Below are 21,775 nucleotides of genomic sequence, written 5' to 3' on the forward strand. Positions count from 1 at the left end.
GTGCATATAATGCTCGGTGAATTAATGCACTCAAATTAATTTATTTTTAATAATTTATTTTAATTTGTCCTCAGGAGTAGTAATGTTGAAGTCTTAATAGCATTAGCTAAAAGAAAAGTACTCAGTGCCTATCAATTGCAACATATCATGTTAGTGGCAGACGAAAAAGTTAAGGTAGTAAGAGCAGTGATGGATTGATAACAGAAAGATTCAAGATATGGAACAGCTGGGCTCATGAACATGCAGTTTACACGGGTGGGGGTATTGGAAAGGACTGATTTTAAATTAGGAGACTTGCTTTGTAGTTCCAGTTATGACTATAGCATATGTTTAGTACAGTTGGTGTAATTTTGGACAAGTCAGTCAGTCTTCTCTACAAATGTGTCAAATAACAGAACTAGTTCCTTTCCTGATATAATATTTACAATTCCAGCTTTATTCTCCACTGTGCTGTTACTGCTCTTCCTATTATTATTGGAAAGAGTTGAGAGGAAGATGAGAGTAAATGAGCGCTCTGTGAAAGTACCAGAGGTCAGAAACATAGAGAAGGTGAGGGAAAGACAGATTATCAACTAGCTCCTTGAGAATCAAGTCAAAGGAAACACAGGGAAAACAGAAAACTAGGATAAGGACCTCTGTGAAACAGGCCACACCAAGGAAGTGTGAAAAAAAACTTACCTGAAAAGTAATAACTTAAAGGCTAGACAATGTATTTAGGGTAACAATTCAGACTACAAATATTAATGTAAATTTAAATGGTAAAAATCTTAAACCAATTTATGTCTTAAGCATATTTAGTATATATTTAACTATCAAATATGAACAAAAAGTCAGTAATCCCAAAATTGATCACTTTTAAGTTTTAGCTTACTATTTCCAATTAGTTATATATATTTAAAATACAATTAAGGCTTGGCAAATGCTACTCTAAAATTTTAAATTTTAAAAAGAATAGCAGGGACTTCCTGGTGGTGCAGTAGTTAAGAATCTGCCTGCCAGTGCAGGGGACACGGGTTCGAGCCCTGGTCCAGGAAGATCCCACGTGCCACGGAGCAACTAAGCCTGTGCACCACAACTACTGAGCCTGCGCTCTAGAGCCTGTGAGCCACAACTACTGAAGCCCGCGTGCCTAGAGCCCGTGCTCTGCAACAAGAGAAGCCACCGCAATGAGAAGCCCGCACACCACAACAAAGAGTAGCTCCCATGTGCCACAACTAGAGGAAGCCCGCGTGCAGCAACGAAGACCCAACACAGCCAAATAAAATAAATAAATAAATTTATATAAAAAAGAAAAAGGATAGCATTTGGGACAAGTTTCTAGAGGTAATAGGGATTAATGTAAAAAGAGCCCAGCTTTGAAGTCAGAAAACCTGGTTTCAGATTTGTCCAAAACAATTCACTTCTGAATCATAAGAACATCATCCACAAAGCAGGAATAATATCTGCTTCCATTTATTTCATACAGGTGATGTAACATTAAACAATACGTATTTAAGAAATTTATAAATTCTACACATATGTTTAGGTCTGACCTAGATTATAGGTTGCTGTAAAACATATATATGTCATTTAACTCATGAAATGTTCACTATTTTAAAGGTCTTAAAACAAGTATGTTATTAGAATTTATTTCTACCTTCAAGGTTGTCCTAAGAATTTAACTTACATTGATTAATACAACAAATTACAAACGTAGATGGGTAAGCACTAAAGTATCACACATACAAAATTAATGACCATGCACAAACTAAAAAGCAAAACAGGGAATTCCCTGGTGGCGCAGTGGTTAAGAGTCCGCCTGCCAATGCAGGGGACATGGATTCGAGCCCTGGTCCGGGAAGATCCCACATGCCGCAGAGCAACTAAGCCCGTGCGCCACAACTACTGAGCTTGCGCTCTAGAGCCCACGAGCCACAGCTACTGAGCCCGCATGCCACAAATACTGAAGCCCGCGCACCTAGAGCCCATGCTCCGCAACAAGAGAAGCTACCGCAACGAGAAGCCCGTGCACTGCAACGAAGAGTATCCCCAGCTCGCTGCAACTAAAGAAAGCCCGCACGCAGCCAACAAAGACCCAACACAGCCAAAAAAAAAAAAAAATTCTTTTTAAATTAAAAAAAATAAAAAGCAAAATAATCATATTCCTTAAAATATTACATAGATTTAAAAAAAATGGATTTGGAGAGAACATCTGTGTCCCAGGGAACACTGCAGCCAAAGTTGTCAAGTTTATAAATCTGAACATTTGTGATCCTACCGAGAATGAAAGCAAACAGATTTTCAGGAATGCTAAAACAGGCTACATATTATTTAGTAAGAAATCCACTTAGGATTAATGCTTGTGTTTCTCTAGCATACAGCAGGAAAAAGCAGCAGGAACTGTGGCTGCTGCTGTCTCTGTTGCTAAGTGTTTGCAAACATCAGAGTTCTCAGACTGGTTCATTCCACCAGCTTCTCCTATCGGTCAGATTTTAAGACCAAAGACAATTTTAGATTAAAAACTTTAGAAACATAATAATGTAAACTGCCTAAAACAAAATGACATAAATGGTAAAAATAAAAGGATGGAAAACTATATACTTATATTAGACAGATATCCAGAATGGGTTACAAATATTGGTATCAAAGGAGAATTTAAGACAAAATGCATTTAATATGACAGAGGATCTTTTTTTTTGTTGACAATAGGCTTTAATTATCATAAAGATATATAATCATGAATGTTTTTTGTCTAACAGCCCCAAGACCTGTGCAGCAAAACCCATTAAAAACACCATAAGGAACTGTGAGAAATACCACTTTTGTAAGAGATTAACACAGTACTCATGCTAAACTAATTAAACAGACAAAAGAGTAAGGACTTCTTGCAGAATTCGAAGGATCTGAAAATTACAGGAACTGGATTCAGTGCTTATCAATATAAGTCAATATACAGTGCAAATAAAGAGAACGTCCAGACATATTTATAAAAATTGAACGTTAGTCTGAAAGTAAACCTCAATGATTATAAAAAAATCAAAAATTGAATGAGCCACATTCTTTGACTATAATATAATAAAACTAGGAATTAATAAAGTGCAAAACAAAATGGAAAAAGCCCTCAACTCCCTCAAGCACGTGAAAAGTTAAAAAAACCACTCCTAACTATTTGGGGTCAAAGAAGAAATCAAAGCTATAATTGCACACTATTAGAAAATAAAGGTATATTAGAAAATAAAGGTAATCATATCCATACCTAAGGAATACAGCCAGAACTATAAGAGGCAAATTCATAGATATAAAGATGGCTCTCCTGAATGGAAAGAGAGTCGTGTAGAATGTTGACTACCAGGCCGTGTATAGCAGAAGAATGAAAGTGGAATTAAAAATAAAGATCCAATTCGGAGATTTTTTTTTTGAGCTTTTATATTCAAGTTTATTCTTCATTTAATTTTTTTTTTTTTGGCGGTACACGGGCCTCTCACTGCTGTGGCCTCTCCCCTTGTGGAGCACAGGCTCCGGACGCGCAGGCTGAGCGGCCATGGCTCACGGGCCTAGCCGCTCCGCGGCATGTGGGATCTTCCCGGACCGGGGCACAAACCCGTGTCCCCTGCATCAGCAGGCGGACTCCCAACCACTGCGCCACCAGGGAAGCCCCTTCATTTAATTTTTAAAACACTACTATAGTTGAATATTAAAACAAACAGTAGCAAGTAGTGAGCATATTATGATTACGGTCCTTCACTCAATCACTACTGCAAATAAAATGCCAACAGTGAGTGTTATTCACTGGCCATATTAGGAGGTCTGACAAGGAACACCACCCCAAGGATGATGTTCATCATCCTCATATGCTTCTCCATTGTAATGGTGCCGTCTTTTTTATCTTAAATATGAAAAGAATGAAAACGAAGTAAGCATTCCATTTAATAAGGAAAAAACCTGAGAAAATCAGGGTAACAGAAATAGACACCTAAAAATGAGACATCAGGCAAAAAAAAAAAAAAAACTGACTTATCAATCTTAGGGTTTTTTTTTTTAACAAAACCAATAAAAATAAACTACAGCTAAATATACTTTGAAAAAAAGGGGAAAATTCAAATGACTAAAACTAGAAATATAAAAAAAGGATATAACAGCTAAAGAAGATATTCAATTTGTGAGAAAATAGTATATATAATGTTATGCCAATATATTTGAAAATCTGAATGAATTCCAGGAAAAACCAATTACCAAAACTGACTAACGAAGTAAAAATCTAACCAGAAAAAAAAACCCCAAAATTGTCAATGAATTACCTCCAACAAAGGTTCCAGGCCTAGATGGTATTATAGTTGAGTTCTTTAACATTTTCAAGAACAAATAATTCCCAAACTATATAAACTGTTCCAGAGCACAGGAAATTAGGGAAAGAGTTCTAATTCATTTATGAAGCTGGCCAAACCCGATATCAAAACTTGACAAAGACAGCACAAAAACAGAAAATTACAGACCATATTCACTTATGAATATAGATGCAAAGATCCTAAAAAATATACTTGAAAATAGAAACCAGCAGTATGCTAAAAGATTACAGATCTTGACATGAAGAAGACATTCATTCTAGGAATAAAAGAAGGGTTTATATTAGGTAGTATCTTTATATATCATATCAATAGGTAACAGAAGAAGCAATGAATAATCTTAACAGATGCCCAAAAAGCATTAGATGAATTTCAATATCAATTTCTCATAAGAAAGCCAATAAAGTCTTGGTCAATTATAAATGATACACCCTTAACATCAAAGAACTGTAAGACAAAATGATGCCTATTATTGCTATTATTCAAAGTCAGAAGGAAAATCAATTCAATTCAATGTAATTAAATAAAGAGGATGAGGAAGATATACAGGATAAACGCTACCCAGAAGAGTCCAAAGTAATAGCTGAAAAATTAGGATTAAACAAAGTTCACTAAATATAAAATGTGCAACATAAATATAATAGACGTCTACAGATATCTTACAAACCAAACCAATAATAAAATAATAAAATACATTTTTCATAATATAAATAACATAATAAAAATTTGTAAGGAATAAACTTAACAAGAAAAATAAGTGGAGTCAATTGAAGGAAAAATAACTAAAACTTTACTGAACGACACGAGAAAGATGTTAAGAAACATACTTCTAGCTCTGAAGTTAATTTTTCTAAAATAAATTTTCGTATTTAATGCATTTTGAATCAAAATTCCTTTGAGGTTTCCCTTTTAAAAAAAAGTTAGAAAAGTGATTCCAAACTTCACAAGAAATATTAAGTGGTATGAAAATAAAACCATGGAAATTTTTGAAAAAGAGGAATAATGAAGGAAGACTGGTCCCACTAGCTTTTTAAACATTTAATGGCTAAAATACTTAAAAATGGTATGGTACTGGCATAAGAACAGAAAAATACAAAGGAAGAAAATTGAATCCTAAAGGCTTTAGTAAGATAAAAATTACATTATAGATTAGTATTGAGAAAAAAATTGTCAATAAATAAGACTGGGAAATTAACCATTTAGAAAAAATTAAAATTAGCTCCTTATCTTATGGCATTTATCAAAATAAATGTATATATTTGGTCTAGAAGAACTAATGGGTTATATGTGAAAAATGAAGTAAGTAATATCTAGGGAAAATACACATGAGTATTCAGCTGCTAATGGAATTGGGAAGAAGTTCTTTCTAAGCAAAATAGCAATGTTACAAGCTGCAAAGAAAGAAGAGAGATCAGACTACTTATTAAAAAATTAAATAATAAACAGCAATCTTGAAAAAAACTTATATTTCAATACTTAATATCCTTAATGTATAATGGTTCATAAGCAGCAATTCCAATTGTAATAATCTACACTAAATTATATAGTCAAGAATGTTCACTGCAGTATTATTTGCAACTGTTCCCCCATTCAAGAATTGGGTAACCAGTGGGGTCAAGATTTGATTAAACAATAACAAGAACATATACATGAAAAGAAGGTGGTAGAAAAAATAAAAAGAATTAATAAGCCAAAATGGTTACTTGTAGGTAGTAAGATTACTGGTGCTAGTTTTCTTTTTATACATTTATAACTATCTGCCAAAACATTCATGATGAACACATACTACTTTCATAATTAGAAAAATTAACACATTAATCATCACTTTCATAAACACATGTGATTATCAGACTTCAGAAGTTTCAACAAATATAAAAATTCACAATAGTTTGTAAATCAACTGTCTTTGCATGTGGGAAGTCCCTTAAAACTTTGGTTCTATTAATATCTTAATTTAGCATAAAAATACAGTTAAAAGAAACCATACTGTCTTAGATTACATCTTCATTTTTTCTCTCAAAGGGATTCTGATTTTAATGGCTATGAAAGGGATTGATTTTCACACAAAGATATCTAAACATCACTGCAATGAATAGGAATGGCTTAAAATAAATGTACATTTCACATTAATAATATTTTTCAATGAATATTTAGAACAGATTCAATTTAAGGTTTGTCACTCTATGTTTTTACTCAGGAAACCTCATTAAGGCATTCCAAACTGGAAAATGACTAGTCCAAAAGGCCTGTAGAAAAGGACAAAATTTCTCTAAAAATCTCTTCTGGCAGGAAGTGTTATTTTGTGTCTAATTGAAATCTCTCCTCCTGTGATTTAAACTTCTTGTCCTTTAAAAAAATATAGCTATATTCCATTTTGCTTTCTCTAGACAACATAATTTAAAAACGTTTAAGTATCTATTTCCTAATACTTTGATCTACTTTTTGTCTCTAGCCTTTCTACAGTTTTCATCAAGTTATTTAAACCCACATAGCAAATTATGGTTTTAGGCAATGTACAATGAAATGAGAGAATAGCTTGGAGCTCCCACATGCTGTAATTCTGTGGAAACACAAACATACTTTCTTCTTAGAACATGGCATGTTGCTAATAGATGTTACTGTGCTGTGTCTCTTACAACACTCACATTATCTGTATGCATGTATACTAACTGTATATTAACAGATTCATATTTTGTGCAGCTTATTTATTGACACTAAGTGGAAGCCCTAGGCAACTTTATTTCTAACTACTTTCCCAACCTATTCTACTCACTCTGCTTCATATCACTCAAATTGAACAGGTTTGCCTTCTCACTTATTATGAACTACTCATGGAATCTGAGTTCTAGCCTTATATTCATCCCTGACAAATTTTGGAACACTGGAAGAGTCACCTAACTTTCAAGTTTTAATGTTTTGCCTATACAATGGGGATGGTAGTGTACTAGAAGACTTATAACACTGAAATTTTATTATGAATGTCAAGATCAGATTCCATTCAAGTCACTCATTTTTTTTTGAATTTTATTTATTTTTTTATACAGCAGGTTCTTATTACTTATCCATTTTATACATATTAGTCAATCGCAACCTCCAAATTCATCACACCACCCCCCGAGCCCACCACTTTCCCCCCTTGGTGTCCATACGTTTGTTCTCTACATATGTTTCTCTATTTCTGCCCTGCAAACTGGTTCATCTGTACCATTTTTCTAGGTTCCACATATATGCATTAATGTACGATATTTATTTTTCTCTTTCTGACTTACTTCACTCTGTATGACAGTCTCTACATCCATCCACATCTCTACAAATGACCCAATTTCGTTTCTTTTTATGGCTGAATAATATTCCATTGTATATATGTACCACAACTTCTTTATCCATTTGTCTGTCAATGGGCATTTAGATTGCTTCCATGACCTGGCTATTGGAAATAGTGCTGCAATGAACATTAGGGTGCATGTGTCTTTTTGAAATATGGTTCTCTCTGGGTATATGCCCAGTAGTGGGATTGTTGGGTCATATGGTTATTCCGTTTTTAGTTTTTTAAGGAACCTCCATACTGTTCTCCATAGTGGCTGTATCAATTTACATTTCCACCAATAGTGCAAAAGGGTTCCCTCTTCTCCAAACCCTCTCCAGCATTTGTTGTTTGTAGATTTTCTGGTGATGCCCATTCTAACTGGTGTGAGGTGATACCTCACTGTAGTTTTGATTTGCATTTCTCTAATAATTAGTGATATTGAGCAGCTTTTCATGTGCTTCCTGGCCATCTGTATGACTTCTTTGGAGAAATGTCTATTTAGGTCTTCTGCCCATTTTTGGATTGGGTTGTTTGTTTTTTTAATATTGAGCTGCATGAGCTGTTTATACACTTTGGAGATTAATCCTTTGTCCACTGATTTGTTGGTAAATATTTTCTCCCATTCTGAGGGTTGTCTTTTCGTCTTGTTTATGGTTTTTCCTTTGCTGTGTAAAAGGTTTTAAGTTTCATTAGGTCCCATTTACTTATTTTTGGTTTTATTTCCATTACTCTAGGAGGTGGATCAAACAAAGAACTTGCTATGATTTATGTCAGAGAGTGTTCTTCCTATGTTTTCCTCTAAGAGTTTTATAGTGTCCAGTCCTACATTTAGGTCTCTAATCCATTTTGAGTTTATTTTTGTGTATGGTGTTAGGGAGTGTTCTAATTTCATTCTTTTACATGTAGCTGTCCAGTTTTCCCAGCACCACTTATTGAAAAGACTGTCTTTTCTCCATCGTATATTCCTGCCTCCTTTGTCATAGATTAGTTGACCATAGGTGTATGGGTTTATCTCTGGGCTTTCTATCCTGTTCCATAGATCTATATTTCTGTTTTGGGGCCAATACCATACTGTCTTGATTACTGTAGCTTTGTAGTATAGTCTGAAGTCAAGGAGTCTGATTCCTCCAGCTCTATTTTTCTTCCCTCAAGACCGCTTTGGCTATTGGGGGTCTTTTGTGTTTCCATACAAATTTTAAGATTTTTTGTTCTAGTTCTGTAAAAACTGCCATTGGTAATTTGATAGGGATTGTATTGAATCTGTAGATTGCTTTGGGTAGTATAGTCATTTTCACAATATTGATTCTTCCAATCCAAGAACATGGTATATCTCTCCATCTGTTGATATCTTCCTTAACTTCTTTCATCAGTGTCTTACAGTTTTCTGCATACAGGTCTTTTGTCTCCCTAGGAAGGTTTATTCCTAGGTATTTCATTCTTTTTGTTGCAGTGGTAAATGGGAGTGTTTCCTTAATTTCTCTTTCAGATTTTTCATCATTAGTGTATAGGAATGCAAAGAGATTTCTGTGCATTAATTTTGTATCCTGCAACTTTACCAAATTCATTGATTAGCTCTAGTAGTTTTCTTGTGGCATCTTTAGGATTATCTATGTATAGTATCGTGTCATCTGCAAACAGTGACAGTTTTACTTCTTCTTTTCTAATTTGTATTCCTTTATTTCTTTTTCTTCTCTGATTGCTGTGGCTAGGACTTCCAAAACTATGTTGAATAATAGTGGCAAGAGTGGGCATCCTTGTCTTGTTCCTGAACTTAGAGGAAATACTTTCAGCTTTTCACCATTGAGAATGATGTTTGCTGTGGGTTTGTCATATATGGTCTTTATTACGTTGAGGTAGGTTCTCTCTATGCCCAATTTCTGGAGAGTTTTTATTATAAATGGGTATTCAATTTTGTCAAAAGCCTTTTCTGCATCTGTTGAGATGATCATATGGTTTTTACTCTCAGTTTGTTAATATGCTGTATCACATTGATTGATTTGCGTATACTGAAGAATCCTTGCATCCCTGGGAAAAATCCCACTTGATCATAGTGTATGATCCTTTTAATGTGTTGTTGGATTCTGTTTGCTAGTATTTTGTTGAGGATTTTTGCACCTATATTCATCAGTGATACTGGTCTGTAATTTTCTTTTTTTGACTATCTTTGTCTGGTTTTGGTATCAGGGTGATGGTGGCCTCACAGAACGAGTCTGGGAGTGTTTCTTCCTCTGTAATTTTTTGGAAGCGTTTGAAAAGGATGGGTGTTAGCTCTTCTCTAAATGTTTGACAGAATTCACCTGTGAAGCCATCTTGGCCTAGACTTTTGTGTTTGTTGGAAGGTTTTTAATCACAGTTTCAATTTCATTACTTCTGATTGGTCTCTTCAGATTGTCTATTTATTCCTGGTTCACTCTTGGAAGGTTATATCTTCCTAATAATTTGTCCATTTCTTCCAGGTTGTCCATTTTATTGGCATAGAGTTACTGTAATAGTCTCTTAGGATGCTTTCTACTAGTGCGGTGTCTGTTGTAACTTCTCCTTTTTCATTTCTAATTTTATTGATTTGAGTCCTCTCCCTCTTATTCTTGATGAGTCTGGCTAATGGTTTATCAATTTTGTTTATCTTCTCAAAGAACAAGCTTTTAGTTTTATTGATCTTTGCTATTGTTTTCTTTGTTTCTATTTAATTTATTTCTGCTCTGATCTTTATGATTTCGTTCCTTCTACTAAGTTTGGGTTTTGTTTGTTCTTCTTTCTGTAGTTCCTTTAGGTGTAAGATTAGATTGTTTGAGATTTTTCTTGTTTCTTGAGGTAGGCTTGTTTTGCTATAAACTTCCCTCTTAGAACTGCTTTTGCTGCATCACATAAGTTTTGGATCATTGTGTTTTCATTGTCATTTGTCTCTAGGTATTTTTTGATTTCCTCTTTGATTTCTTCAGTGATATTTTGGTTATTTAGTAACGCATTGTTTAGCCTCCATGTGTTTGTGATTTTTATGTTTTTTTTCCCTGTAACTGATTACTAATCACATAGTGTTGTGGTCAGAAAAGATGCTTGATATGATTTCAATTTTCTTAAATTTACTGAGGCTTGATTTGTGACCCAAGATGTAATCTATCCTGGAGAATGTTCCATGTGCAGTTCAGAAGAAACTGTAATCTGCTGTTTTTGGATGGAATGTCCTATAAATATCAATTAAATCTATCTGGTGTGTTGTATCATTTAAAGCTTGTGTTTCTTTATTAATTTTCTGTTTGGATGATCTGTCCATTGGTGTAAATGAGGTGTTAAAGTCCCCCACCACTATTGTGTTACTGTCGATTTCCTCTTTTATAGCTGTTTTAGCAGTTGCCTTATGTATTGAGGTGCTCCTATGTTGGGTTCATATATATTTATAATTGTTATACCTTCTTCTTGGATTGATCCCTTCATCATTATGTAGTGTCCTTCCCTGTCTCTTGTAACATTCTTTGATTTAAAGTCTGTTTTATCTGAGATGAGTATTGCTCCTCCAGCTTTCTTTTGATTTCCATTTGCATGGAATATCTTTTTCCATCCCCTCACTTTCAGTCTGTATGTGTCCCTAGGTCTGAAGTGCTTCTGCTGGGTGCCCTCTGGTGGATGAGGCTATCTAAGAGGTTTGTGCAAGTTTCCTGATGGGAGAGACTGGTCCCTAGTCACTCTTAATATTAAATTAGTGCCTACTATGTGGAAACACTATGTAGAATACAACAGTGAATAGCGTACATTCTTAGTGAAATGTGTTTTGAACTAAAATACTCAGATTCAGTTACAGTACTATTGTATAGTAATATACTGATTTTTATAAAGAGACAATCATTAGTATAATACTTTCAAATTCCATGAACAGAACTGGTATTTCTTTCCTATTTACGTCATTATCAAGAATTTCCCTTACCTATTACTTCCTTTTAAAACTCTAGCCTAAGTTACTTCCTTTTATTTCAGTTGCTCTCTACTGAATTCCGAATAAACCACTCAAAATTGGAGCTACCATTCCTTGTCCCAAAACAATGTTATGTTTTGGTTCTCTTTTGTTTAGGAAAAACCTTTAACTTTTCTTAGTGAAAAAAATTGTAAGAATTTATGAGAACCTTAGAAAATGATTTCACAGCAAAATATTATAGAAAAATATAACTGTGCTTTGCCCAAGGCAGGAAACTTTTAGGAACGTAAGGACTGCTTTAATGGTTCAGAGTCATACTTCCACAAATGTAGGGTGCTGTCTCTAATGGTGATGCAAAGGGTTGTGCAGGGGAAGGATATCACTTCAAAAATATATAAATATCCTCGGTTTCCTTATTAATTCATTATGGAAATGTCATGCATTAATTTGTCCGATTTGCCTTTTGGGAAACATGAGACATTTTGGATAATTTGTTTTCCTCATTTCCTACCTCAGACAACTTTCAGAATTTTAGAGCTAAAGGAAACCTCATACCTCTTCAATCACCTCATTTTATAGATTATGCAACTGAAAAAATAGTGGTTAAAACACCTGTCCAGGTCACACAAGTTTAACGACAGAACCTATTCTCTTGATCCTCGATACAGGGTTTCTTAAACATATCACGTTTGCTTGATATTAATAAACTTTTAATGAATTTAAATTTACTTCTTTGTAGTTTCACAAGGTTATCTCTATCTTAATTAGAATTAACTTGTAGTTAAGAATTCATGCTCACTATATATATATTTATATATATATATATTTTGTTTGTTTTTGTTTTTTCATATTCTTGATGAGGGCAGAAGCTGTGTTTTATTTGTTGTATCCTCAGAACTTCTTACAGGGTTTGACATGGCACATAGCAGGTATTCAGTAGACTGTTGTAGACTGAGAAAATGAACTTTACAGACTTGGATCACATGTACTCTTAGCTTTAATTTTTCTAAAGAGGAAAAATCTAAAGCTGTTCAGTTTAACCTTGTTCCCTTGATTATTTCAGACATATTTCTCTAGACTTTCTCCAGTTCTACTGCATTTCTTAAGGTGAGGGAATCAGAATTTTGAATGAGCACAGAAAGTTTTCTTTCTAGATACCAATAATCTTCTCAGTAAGTGTAGTTCTTTTGCATCATCTTACACTGGCTAACAGCAGCACTTATTTGACACTTTTCTTCCACATTGTGTAAGTACAACACATACGTGGTCCTTGCTTTGATATTTCAATACCCAGAAAATTTTGGTTTCACTTACTCTGCTAGAACAAATTCCCGCTTCCAAATCAATTATAAAATGTTAAACAAGACTAGATTCAGCACCTATAACATTTATCCAGAAAGGCCCATTAGCCTCTATACTTGTGTTTTCCGTGTTTAAATAAGTTATCTGTACAATCAAAACTGTTTGAGTGTCTTCTATGTGCAAGCCACTGAACTCCTTCGTCTGAGTAAGTTATTCACAACATTCCAGATACTTAGCTTTTTCTCGGGGTGGCACAGAAAATGATTAGGAAAGTTTTGAATTCATGAAAAAGACATTTAAGAAATCTAAATAAAAAACATGTTTTAGTTTTTCCTTATGCATTGATTTATTTATTGCCATCCACTGTCCCTCTACGAACCCCAGACACACCCTTCTTGTCATCCTTAAGAACTTCACAGGAATCCTTTTATTCACCAAACCTACTCCATTGTCCCTCTGCCCTCAGACATCCCTCCTGTGATCCAGAAGAACTCTAAAGAAATCCTTTTATTCAGTAATCCTGTTCTTTATTACACACGCTACCAGAGGAGCTTAGAAATGAATGGAATCCAGAGATTTCTAAGTTAAACTCTCATATACCAGTATGATATTTGCCAATGATAAAACAAATCATTGTAGCCAAGTATAGTATATCATCTCTTTAATATACTGCATGCCTGACATATACACATAATACTTACTTGTACTCATCATAGACTTCCTGTTTGGGCAGTGAAGTCTCAGGATGCTCCTCTAGGGTATTCCGAATCCAGGAAAAGGCATGCATTTGCTGTGCCCGACTAGATGACATGGCATTCTGATCACTAATCATAAAACAAAAACATGTTTTAGCTGAACTAGGCAGCAATTCATTGATAGTTTTTGAACCAGGCCTAAATGTTCCACTAAAGGACTGTGTGTAAACTCACTATAAATGACCAAACCAAACTCAGGACATAAAGTATATGCCTAGTTATCCAAATACAAATTGTCCACCTGTGGTTGTGAGACATTTTCTATAGCTAGTGTCTGACTAAAGTTATCGCCCTGTTCCATCCCCACCACCGTCTCTAAACTGGCAGAGATGATGGAGCATTGAAAACATAAGGCATTTGTTCGGCCAAAATTACCTCTAAGGGGATATTTGTTTATTTACTTGCCTGTTCATTTGCCTAAACTTACCAAATCATCAAACTATAAAATTAAAGTTATGGAAAAAATTGTTTATTTTCTATTTGCTTAGCATTCTCAAGTAACTACCCTGAATCTTACTAAAGCCTCTATGATCCAGAATGGAATTCACACTGGAGAGATCCTGAAAGGACAAGTCTCCCTCTATGGTCCTTTCTGTAACCAGTCCTCCTCTCCAGGACAACACCTCCACTAAACATCATAAATTTTTATTATCTGGCAGTGTCTCTTATAACATGAGGGAAGCTCCTCACTCATAAATAATAATTTATGCATTTTCAAAGAAATTACTGAGCAATTTCTAGGACAGAAAATTATTAAAATAGTTACAAAATGTGGTCCAAGGGGAAAAAAGTAAAAGCAACAGATTTTTCATTCCAATTCTTTTCATACCTATACTTTTAAAGTAATGTTAAGCATAACTTATATGAATGAAATGAACTCTGAGAAATACTTAAAAGGGTAGAGAAACTCCTTTAAGAACAGAATGCATGAACCAACAACTTTTCTCTATATTTTCTAAATGAGGCTATTAAATATTTGTACTAATGAAAATAGAGTAATACCCCGCAAGCACTTAAAACATCACACATTTATCATAAATTCATGTGCCATACAGGCAATTCATTTTTTTTTCTTTTTTATGCTCTGTGATCTGCTTACCTGACAGTACCTAAAAAAACTCTTGCACTTTATTGCTCACAATACTTATCTGTTTATTCTTTGGCTTTCTGTTCAATTTTCAAAATCTGCCACACTGTATAAATACACTAATCTGTTTATAAAACATAACCCAACTGCATTTCACAGCACTCATCCAGGTACACAAATGAATTAGCAAAAACTATGGGTAAACACTTAACCAAATATGATCAAAGACTAAAAAGATCTACTGTTTTGACAGTCTGTTTCCTGATGGTTTTAGGAATAGTGCAAAACAATAACAACCACAACACACACATAAACACTGTAACTGAGGCAAAGACAAGAAGTGGTATTACCTTTTCTCTCCATTGCTGAGACCAGAAGGCAGCTGAAGGTAGAGGTAGAGTTTCTCTAGGTCTGTAAACTTCTCAACTTCTTGCTGGTTAAAAAGGATTAAAAAGAAAGATCATTTAAAAAATTCTTGTTTCTCCCTCAACAAAATTTACTAACACCTCCCTAAAAATACTGACTATCTAAATTTAAACCAGGTGGAATGAATCACTTGCCAAAGAAAACAGAATCTAGGCTTTTTTCTTATCAGTAAAATAATACAGTCAAGTTTTGTGATAAATTTATTGCATATAAAAAGTTGGTAAGAGAAAATGGTACTTTCCTAATAATTCTTACATTCTAGGTATAAATAAAACCATAAATCAATGCTTAGACGAAAACTTCTCATCTTAAATCACATATAAAGAAGGAGGGTTGTGCAATATTACAGGAAAAGTACTAGATTGGGAGTCAAGAGACTATTTATTAGTTGGCCTTAGCCTAACTATTTAACTGGTTATGAGGCTTCCATGCTCTGGCGGATTTTCCTTAGAAATGTGAAATGAATGAGATGATTTCTAGGCTTCTTTTCTATTTCTCAAAAATCTAGAACATGTGACTGATGATGCTACTATCACTGGGGGTGGAACTGAGGTTTAAAAATATAGTTATCCCTCAATATCCGTGGATAATTGGTTCCAGGAACCCCCTTCTCCCCTCCACGGATACCAAAATCCACAGATACACAAGTTCTTTATATAAAATGGTGTTATATAGCTAGTCCTCCTTATGCACAGTTCCTCCATAACTGAGGAATCAAATCTGATCCAGGGTTGGTCTAATCCGCGAATGCAGAACCTGTGGATACGGAGGGCCAACTGTTCCAAAGTACAACTAACAATCTGTTCCATGCTATGCAGATGTAATTACTCTCTGACTTGCAACAGTGGATGCTATTTGGAGAACCTACTTGTAAGACTGTCTATCACTACTGTTGTGCAACTTTGTCATTTTGTCTATAAATGTACCCTTTAAGAAAATTTCTGCTATGCAGAGGACTGTATAGTTTTCTTTCCCAGCTGAGTTTGCCACAGGATAGCTTTAAATGTGCCACAAATCCTACCTTAATAAAAAAAACATAATAAAATTTTGGTAGCCATATTCATTACAACTGAATTGCATTGCAATGGAAAATATGGACAGATTACTGGCATTCTTGGTGGCAGAATTTATTCTTACACAATAAAGCATAGCTCAAACATAGATCCAATTTTTTAAAAAAGATTACAATGATATAATTTAACCTGTTCTTATTCTCACCAGAATTCATTCACGAAACAGTTTAATCTTAGAATTTATCCATAGAATGACTTAGTCTATCAATTACATGCAATTAACTCTCAAATCCATATTTTTTTCATTCCACTGTCTATAGGGTATTTTCCGATTAGCTCTTGCTTTAATATCTGATAGACTGATCAGCAATTATCCTGCATAACTCTTCCCTTGACAACAAAAAACCCCTACACGTACACAGGCATTTTCTTTCTCAGTTGTTACTTAGCACCTTCTTTTCTCTAGTTTCCTAGTGTTCAGTTTTGAGTCTGCCTAGTTTTGTTCCTCTTGTTGTATTACACTCTAATCCTTCATTTAGCCTTCTTAACTCTTTCCACCATGTTCTTCTAGTCTATTTCCCAGCCACCACATTAGTTTAAGTCTTTAGCTGTCTTTCTTTTAACAATAAAGGAGAATTCATCTACTCATTTATTTATTCACTAAGCTTACTTTCTGCAATGTTCCACAAATGATTTATAACTATGAACTTATACTGTGTATCACAACCTATACAAAGACTGGAAATAGACAGATGAACAACACAACAATAGGCCCTGCCCTTAAGGAACTTACAATGATTCTTGAATTACTAAAAATGTCTAACTACTTGCTTTCCCTGCCTCCAGCCTTTCCCCACTTTAATCTGTCGAAATGGAAATAAACAAAAATAAACAAATGGGACCTAATGAAACTTAAAAGCTTTTACACAGCAAAGGAAACCATAAACAAGACAAAAAGACAACCCTCAGAATGGGAGAAAATATTTGCAAATGAAGCAACTGACAAAGGATTAATCTCCAAAATTTACAAGCAGCTCATGCAGCTCAATATCAAAAAAAGAAACAACAAAAATGGGCAGAAGACCTAAATAGACATTTCTCCAAAGAAGATATACAGATTGCCAACAAACACATGAAAGAATGCTCAACATCATTAATCATTAGAGAAATGTAAATCAAAACTACAATGAGATATCATCTCACACCCATCAGAATGGTCATCATCAAAAAATCTACAAACAATAAATGCTGGGGAGGGTGTGGAGAAAAGGGAACCCTCTTGCACTGTTGGTGGGAAGGTAAATTGATACAGCCACTGTGGAGAACAGTATGGAGGTTCCTTAAAAAACTATAAATAGAACTACCATATGACCCAGCAATCCCACTACTGGGCATATACCCTGAGCAAACCATAATTCAAAAAGAGTCATGTACCACAATGTTCACTGCAGCACTATTTACAATAGCCATGACATGGAAACAACCTAAGTGTCCACTGACAGATGAATGGATAAAGAAGATGTGGCACATATATACAATGGAATGTTACTCAGCCATAAAAAGAAATGAAATTGAGTTATTTGTAGTGAGGTGGATGGACCTAGAGTCTGTCATACAGAGTGAAGTCAGTCAGAAAAAGAAAAACAAATACCATATGCTAACACATATATATGGAATCTAAGAAAAAAAAAAGGTCATGAAGAACCTAGGGGCAAGACAAGAATAAAGACACAGACCTACTAGAGAATGGACTTGAGGATACGGGGAGGGGGAAGGGTAAGCTGGGACGAAGTGAGAGAGTGCCATGGACATATATACACTACCAAAAGTAAGAGATAGCTAGTGGGAAGCAGCTGCATAGCACAGGGAGATCAGCTCAGTGCTTTGTGACCACCTAGAGGGGTGGGATAGGGAGGGAGGGAGGGAGGGAGACGCAAGAGGGAAGAGATGTGGGGACATGTGTGTATGTATAACTGATTCACTTTGTTATAAAGCAGAAACTAACACACCATTGTAAAGCAATTATACTCCAATAAAGATGTTAAAAAAAATAAAATAAAATGATGTAATGGAGATAAGCAATAAAATAAATAAATAAATATCACCCCTAAAATACCTCTTGTTCAATATTGTTAACATCACCCACGTAATCCCAACAGTGCCTCTCATATTAAATCGAACATAGATTATGTTACCAAAAAATCCATTCGTATTATTATGGGCAAAGTCTGAGAGAACACAACATAAAACATCGTTTTTTTTGGATAAAGAAACTCTCTCTCTCAATGGAATATTATTCAGCCATTATAATGAGTGAAATCTTGCCATTTGTGGCAACATGGATGGACCTGGAGGGCACTATGCTAAGTGAAATAAGTGAGACAAAAAAGGATAAACAGCGTTATGATCTCCCTTGTATGCGGAATCTAAAAACAACAACAAAACAGACAAAAAAACCCTGAGCCCATGGATACAGTGACGACTGGTGGTGGCCTGAGGTGGGGGGGTGGGAGTGGGGAAAATGGGTGAAGGAGGTCAAAAAGGTAAAAATTTCCAGTTACAAAATGAATGTCATAGGGATATAATGTACAGCATGGTGATTACAATTAATAATACTGTATTGCGTATTTGAAAGTAGCTAGGATGGTAGATCTTGAAAGTTCCTGTGGTAAGAAAACTTATGTATGGTGACGGATGTTAACTAGATTTACTGGGGTGATCATTCTGCAATACAAGCATACCTCGAGGTACTATAGGTTCAGTTTCAGACCACTGCAATAAAACAAATACCGCAATAAGGCGAGTCACACAAATTTTTTGGTTTTTTAGTGCATATAAAAGTTATCTTTACCCTATACTGTAGTCTATCAAGTATGCAATAGCATTACGTTTAATAAAACAAGGTACATACCTTAATTAAAAATACTTTATTGCTAAAAACATGCTAACCATCATCTGACAATGCAGGCTGGCTTACCACAAACCTTCAATTTATAAAAAATGCAGTATCTGTAAAGTGTAATAAAGCGCAATAAAATGAGGTGTACCTGTATATACAAGTATCAAATCATTATGTTGTACACCTGAAACTAATATAATGTTATGTCAGTTACACCTCACTTAAAAAACATCAAATGAAAAACACATCATTTTTGATGACTAAGAATAAAAAAACTTCATACTGTTGGAGAAACCTTGGATGCTACAGTTTTCAATTTTTATATATGCTAGAGAAAAGAACAGAGAAGAAATTCCAGAAGGAATTCAGAAGATAATCCAAATTAGGATAAAGTGCCAAAGAGATTTAATTTAAAGACGGAATAGTTTTGAAAAAGATCAAATTCACTGCTGCCCCCCCTTTTTTTGCCGTTCAAACAATGAAAACTTACTACTGTCAATCACTCTTTTATTTGTTATGTAGGACTCAACACACAGAAGAAAAAATTGGGGGAGTTTACTAAAACTGATTATCAAAATTCTATGAAGCAAATGAGAACAAAACGATGCAAGTGTATAGTGATGGCATTCCAGTCCAGCAAAGCTGAGTTCACCACGAGTATTTTTGGTTTTGGATACACTTGTCATTTACGGCTAATCACTGGCTTCCAAAACAATGATCAGTGGTGTAGAAGACCTTAACCTTGCTTGATTATCAAGGCAAGAATATCATTTGGCAAGTATGTTAAACCTCAGATTATTTGATATACTTTGTAAAGATTTAAACATCAAGAATAAAAGGTTTGGACTTCCAAGGTGGCACAGTGGTTAACAATCCACCTGCCAATGCAGGGGACATGGGTTCGATTCCTGGTCCGGGAAGATCCCACATGCCATGGAGCAACTGAGCCCGTGCGCCACAACTACTGAGCCTGTGCTCTAGAGCCCGCGTGCCACAGCTACTGAAGTTCGCGGGCCTAGAGCCCGTGCTCCGCAACAAGAGAGGTCACTGCAATGAGAAGACCGTGCACCGCAACGAAGAGTAGCCCCCGCTTGCCACTACAGAAGGCCCGAGAGCAGCAACGAAGACCCAATGCCGCCAAAAAATAAAGAATTAGCTTTCTGTTCCAAGTGGAGATTCATTGGTTGTCAAAAAGAAATATGTTTGATGCATTTATGAAATGAAGGACAAAGCTGCTTTATTTTTAGAGTATTAGGAAAAAGACCAACTGCATAAATTAAAAAAAATTATAATTTAAAAACTCAGCCATAAAAAGAAATGAAGTATTGATACATGCTGCAACATGGATGAACCCTGAAAACATTACGCTAAGTGAAAGAAGCCAGTCACAAAAAGCCGCATATCAAATGCCTTCACTTTTATGAAATACGCCAAACAGTCAAATCCATGGAGAGAGAAAGATTAGTGGCTGCCAAGGACTGGGAGGAGGGGAGTAAGAGGACTGACTGCTTAATGGGTTTCCTTTTGGGGTGATGAAATCATGTTTTAGAGCTGGGTAGAGGCAGTGTTTACATAACATTATGAATATACTATAATAAATATCACTAATGATAAACTTTATGTTAAGTGTATTTTACAATTAAAAAATCACAATTTTTAATAGCACTTGGCATATTTGACAGATATATCTGAATATCTGACCTGAAACGTCAAATGACAAACAACAACATCTCTACTCATTAGTCTTAAAAGTCTTCATTTTCTCGAGTTGAAGAAGTTAAGTTCTCAAAGCAAAGTTACTGAAAATGTCTTCAAGTTTAGGGGGAACCTCAAATATTATCTAGTCTGTTGAATGAACTAAGGTGATGATTTCCCACTACTGGAGTTGAAAATCTTGCCCAAAAGCTTATGGGGACTTCTCTCTCACACAGTTCAATCTTTGCAAGAAGATATCCAAGGGATCTTGGAACTGAAGTTTGATTTAGATGTCAAAGACATTCCAGGAAACCCCTTTGGAGAATTTTTGGTAAAAATCTCCCTGTTTACTTCCCCGTAAGTAAGCAGACCTTGTGTGTCGATCATCCCATTTACATAAGCATACATTTATGTAGCTGGTTTTTCAGAAACTTTGGGTATGAAAACAAAGCAATGTTACAGACTTAATGTTGCAAATGACCTAGATAGTGCTTTGCTCTTTCACATCCTAGACAGAAAAGCATATAGCAAACAACCAGATTCAACATTCACTTTGATATCATGTGATCCAGAGAAAATTAAAGGTGTAAAGCAAAATATACAAGATCAAGTTACTTTTGGAGGATCAAGGTGGAGTTTTGTGTTCGAGTTCTACCACTCCTATGCCCTTCCCCTCTGAAACTTTGGCTGATAAAGAATATTCACATGGGGCTTCCCTGGTGGCACAGTGGTTGAGAGTCCGCCTGCCAATGCAGGGGACGCAGGTTCGTGCCCCGGCCTGGGAGGATCCCACATGCCGCGGAGCGGCTAGGCCCGTGAGCCATGGCCGCTGAGCCTGCGCGTCCGGAGCCTGTGCTCCGCAACGGGAGAGGCCACAGCAGTGAGAGGCCCACGTACCGCAAAAAAAAAAAAAAAAGAAAGAAAAAAAAAGAATATTCACATGAGGAACGAGAGCATGGAGCTATCTAATTCTTTCTATGAGGTGTAAGTAAAGTGGTGAAGAGAATAAGGAACAGAGACAGTTCATCAAATATTCCATCTGCTCACCTACATTTCTCAGCC

The 21,775-nt window shown here is 35.3% G+C and overlaps 1 protein-coding gene across 1 annotated transcript in view; it reads right to left on the bottom strand.

Annotated features, from left to right (window-relative positions):
- The window catches only part of RFX7 (regulatory factor X7), a gene marked incomplete at its 5' end in the record, with an annotated part of 149,997 nt that overhangs the window by 52,584 nt on the left and 75,638 nt on the right, over nt 1–21,775 (bottom strand). Inside the window, 2 exons of the mRNA XM_082647706.1 lie at nt 13,540–13,662; nt 15,031–15,113. Coding sequence (XP_082503832.1) covers nt 13,540–13,662; nt 15,031–15,113 — 206 coding nt within the window. The remainder of the gene's footprint in view (nt 1–13,539; nt 13,663–15,030; nt 15,114–21,775) is intronic.

The sequence above is a fragment of the Grampus griseus genome (genome assembly GCF_964374135.1).
Source record: "Grampus griseus genome assembly, chromosome: 2".
In the NCBI taxonomy this organism is placed as follows: domain Eukaryota; kingdom Metazoa; phylum Chordata; class Mammalia; order Artiodactyla; family Delphinidae; genus Grampus; species Grampus griseus.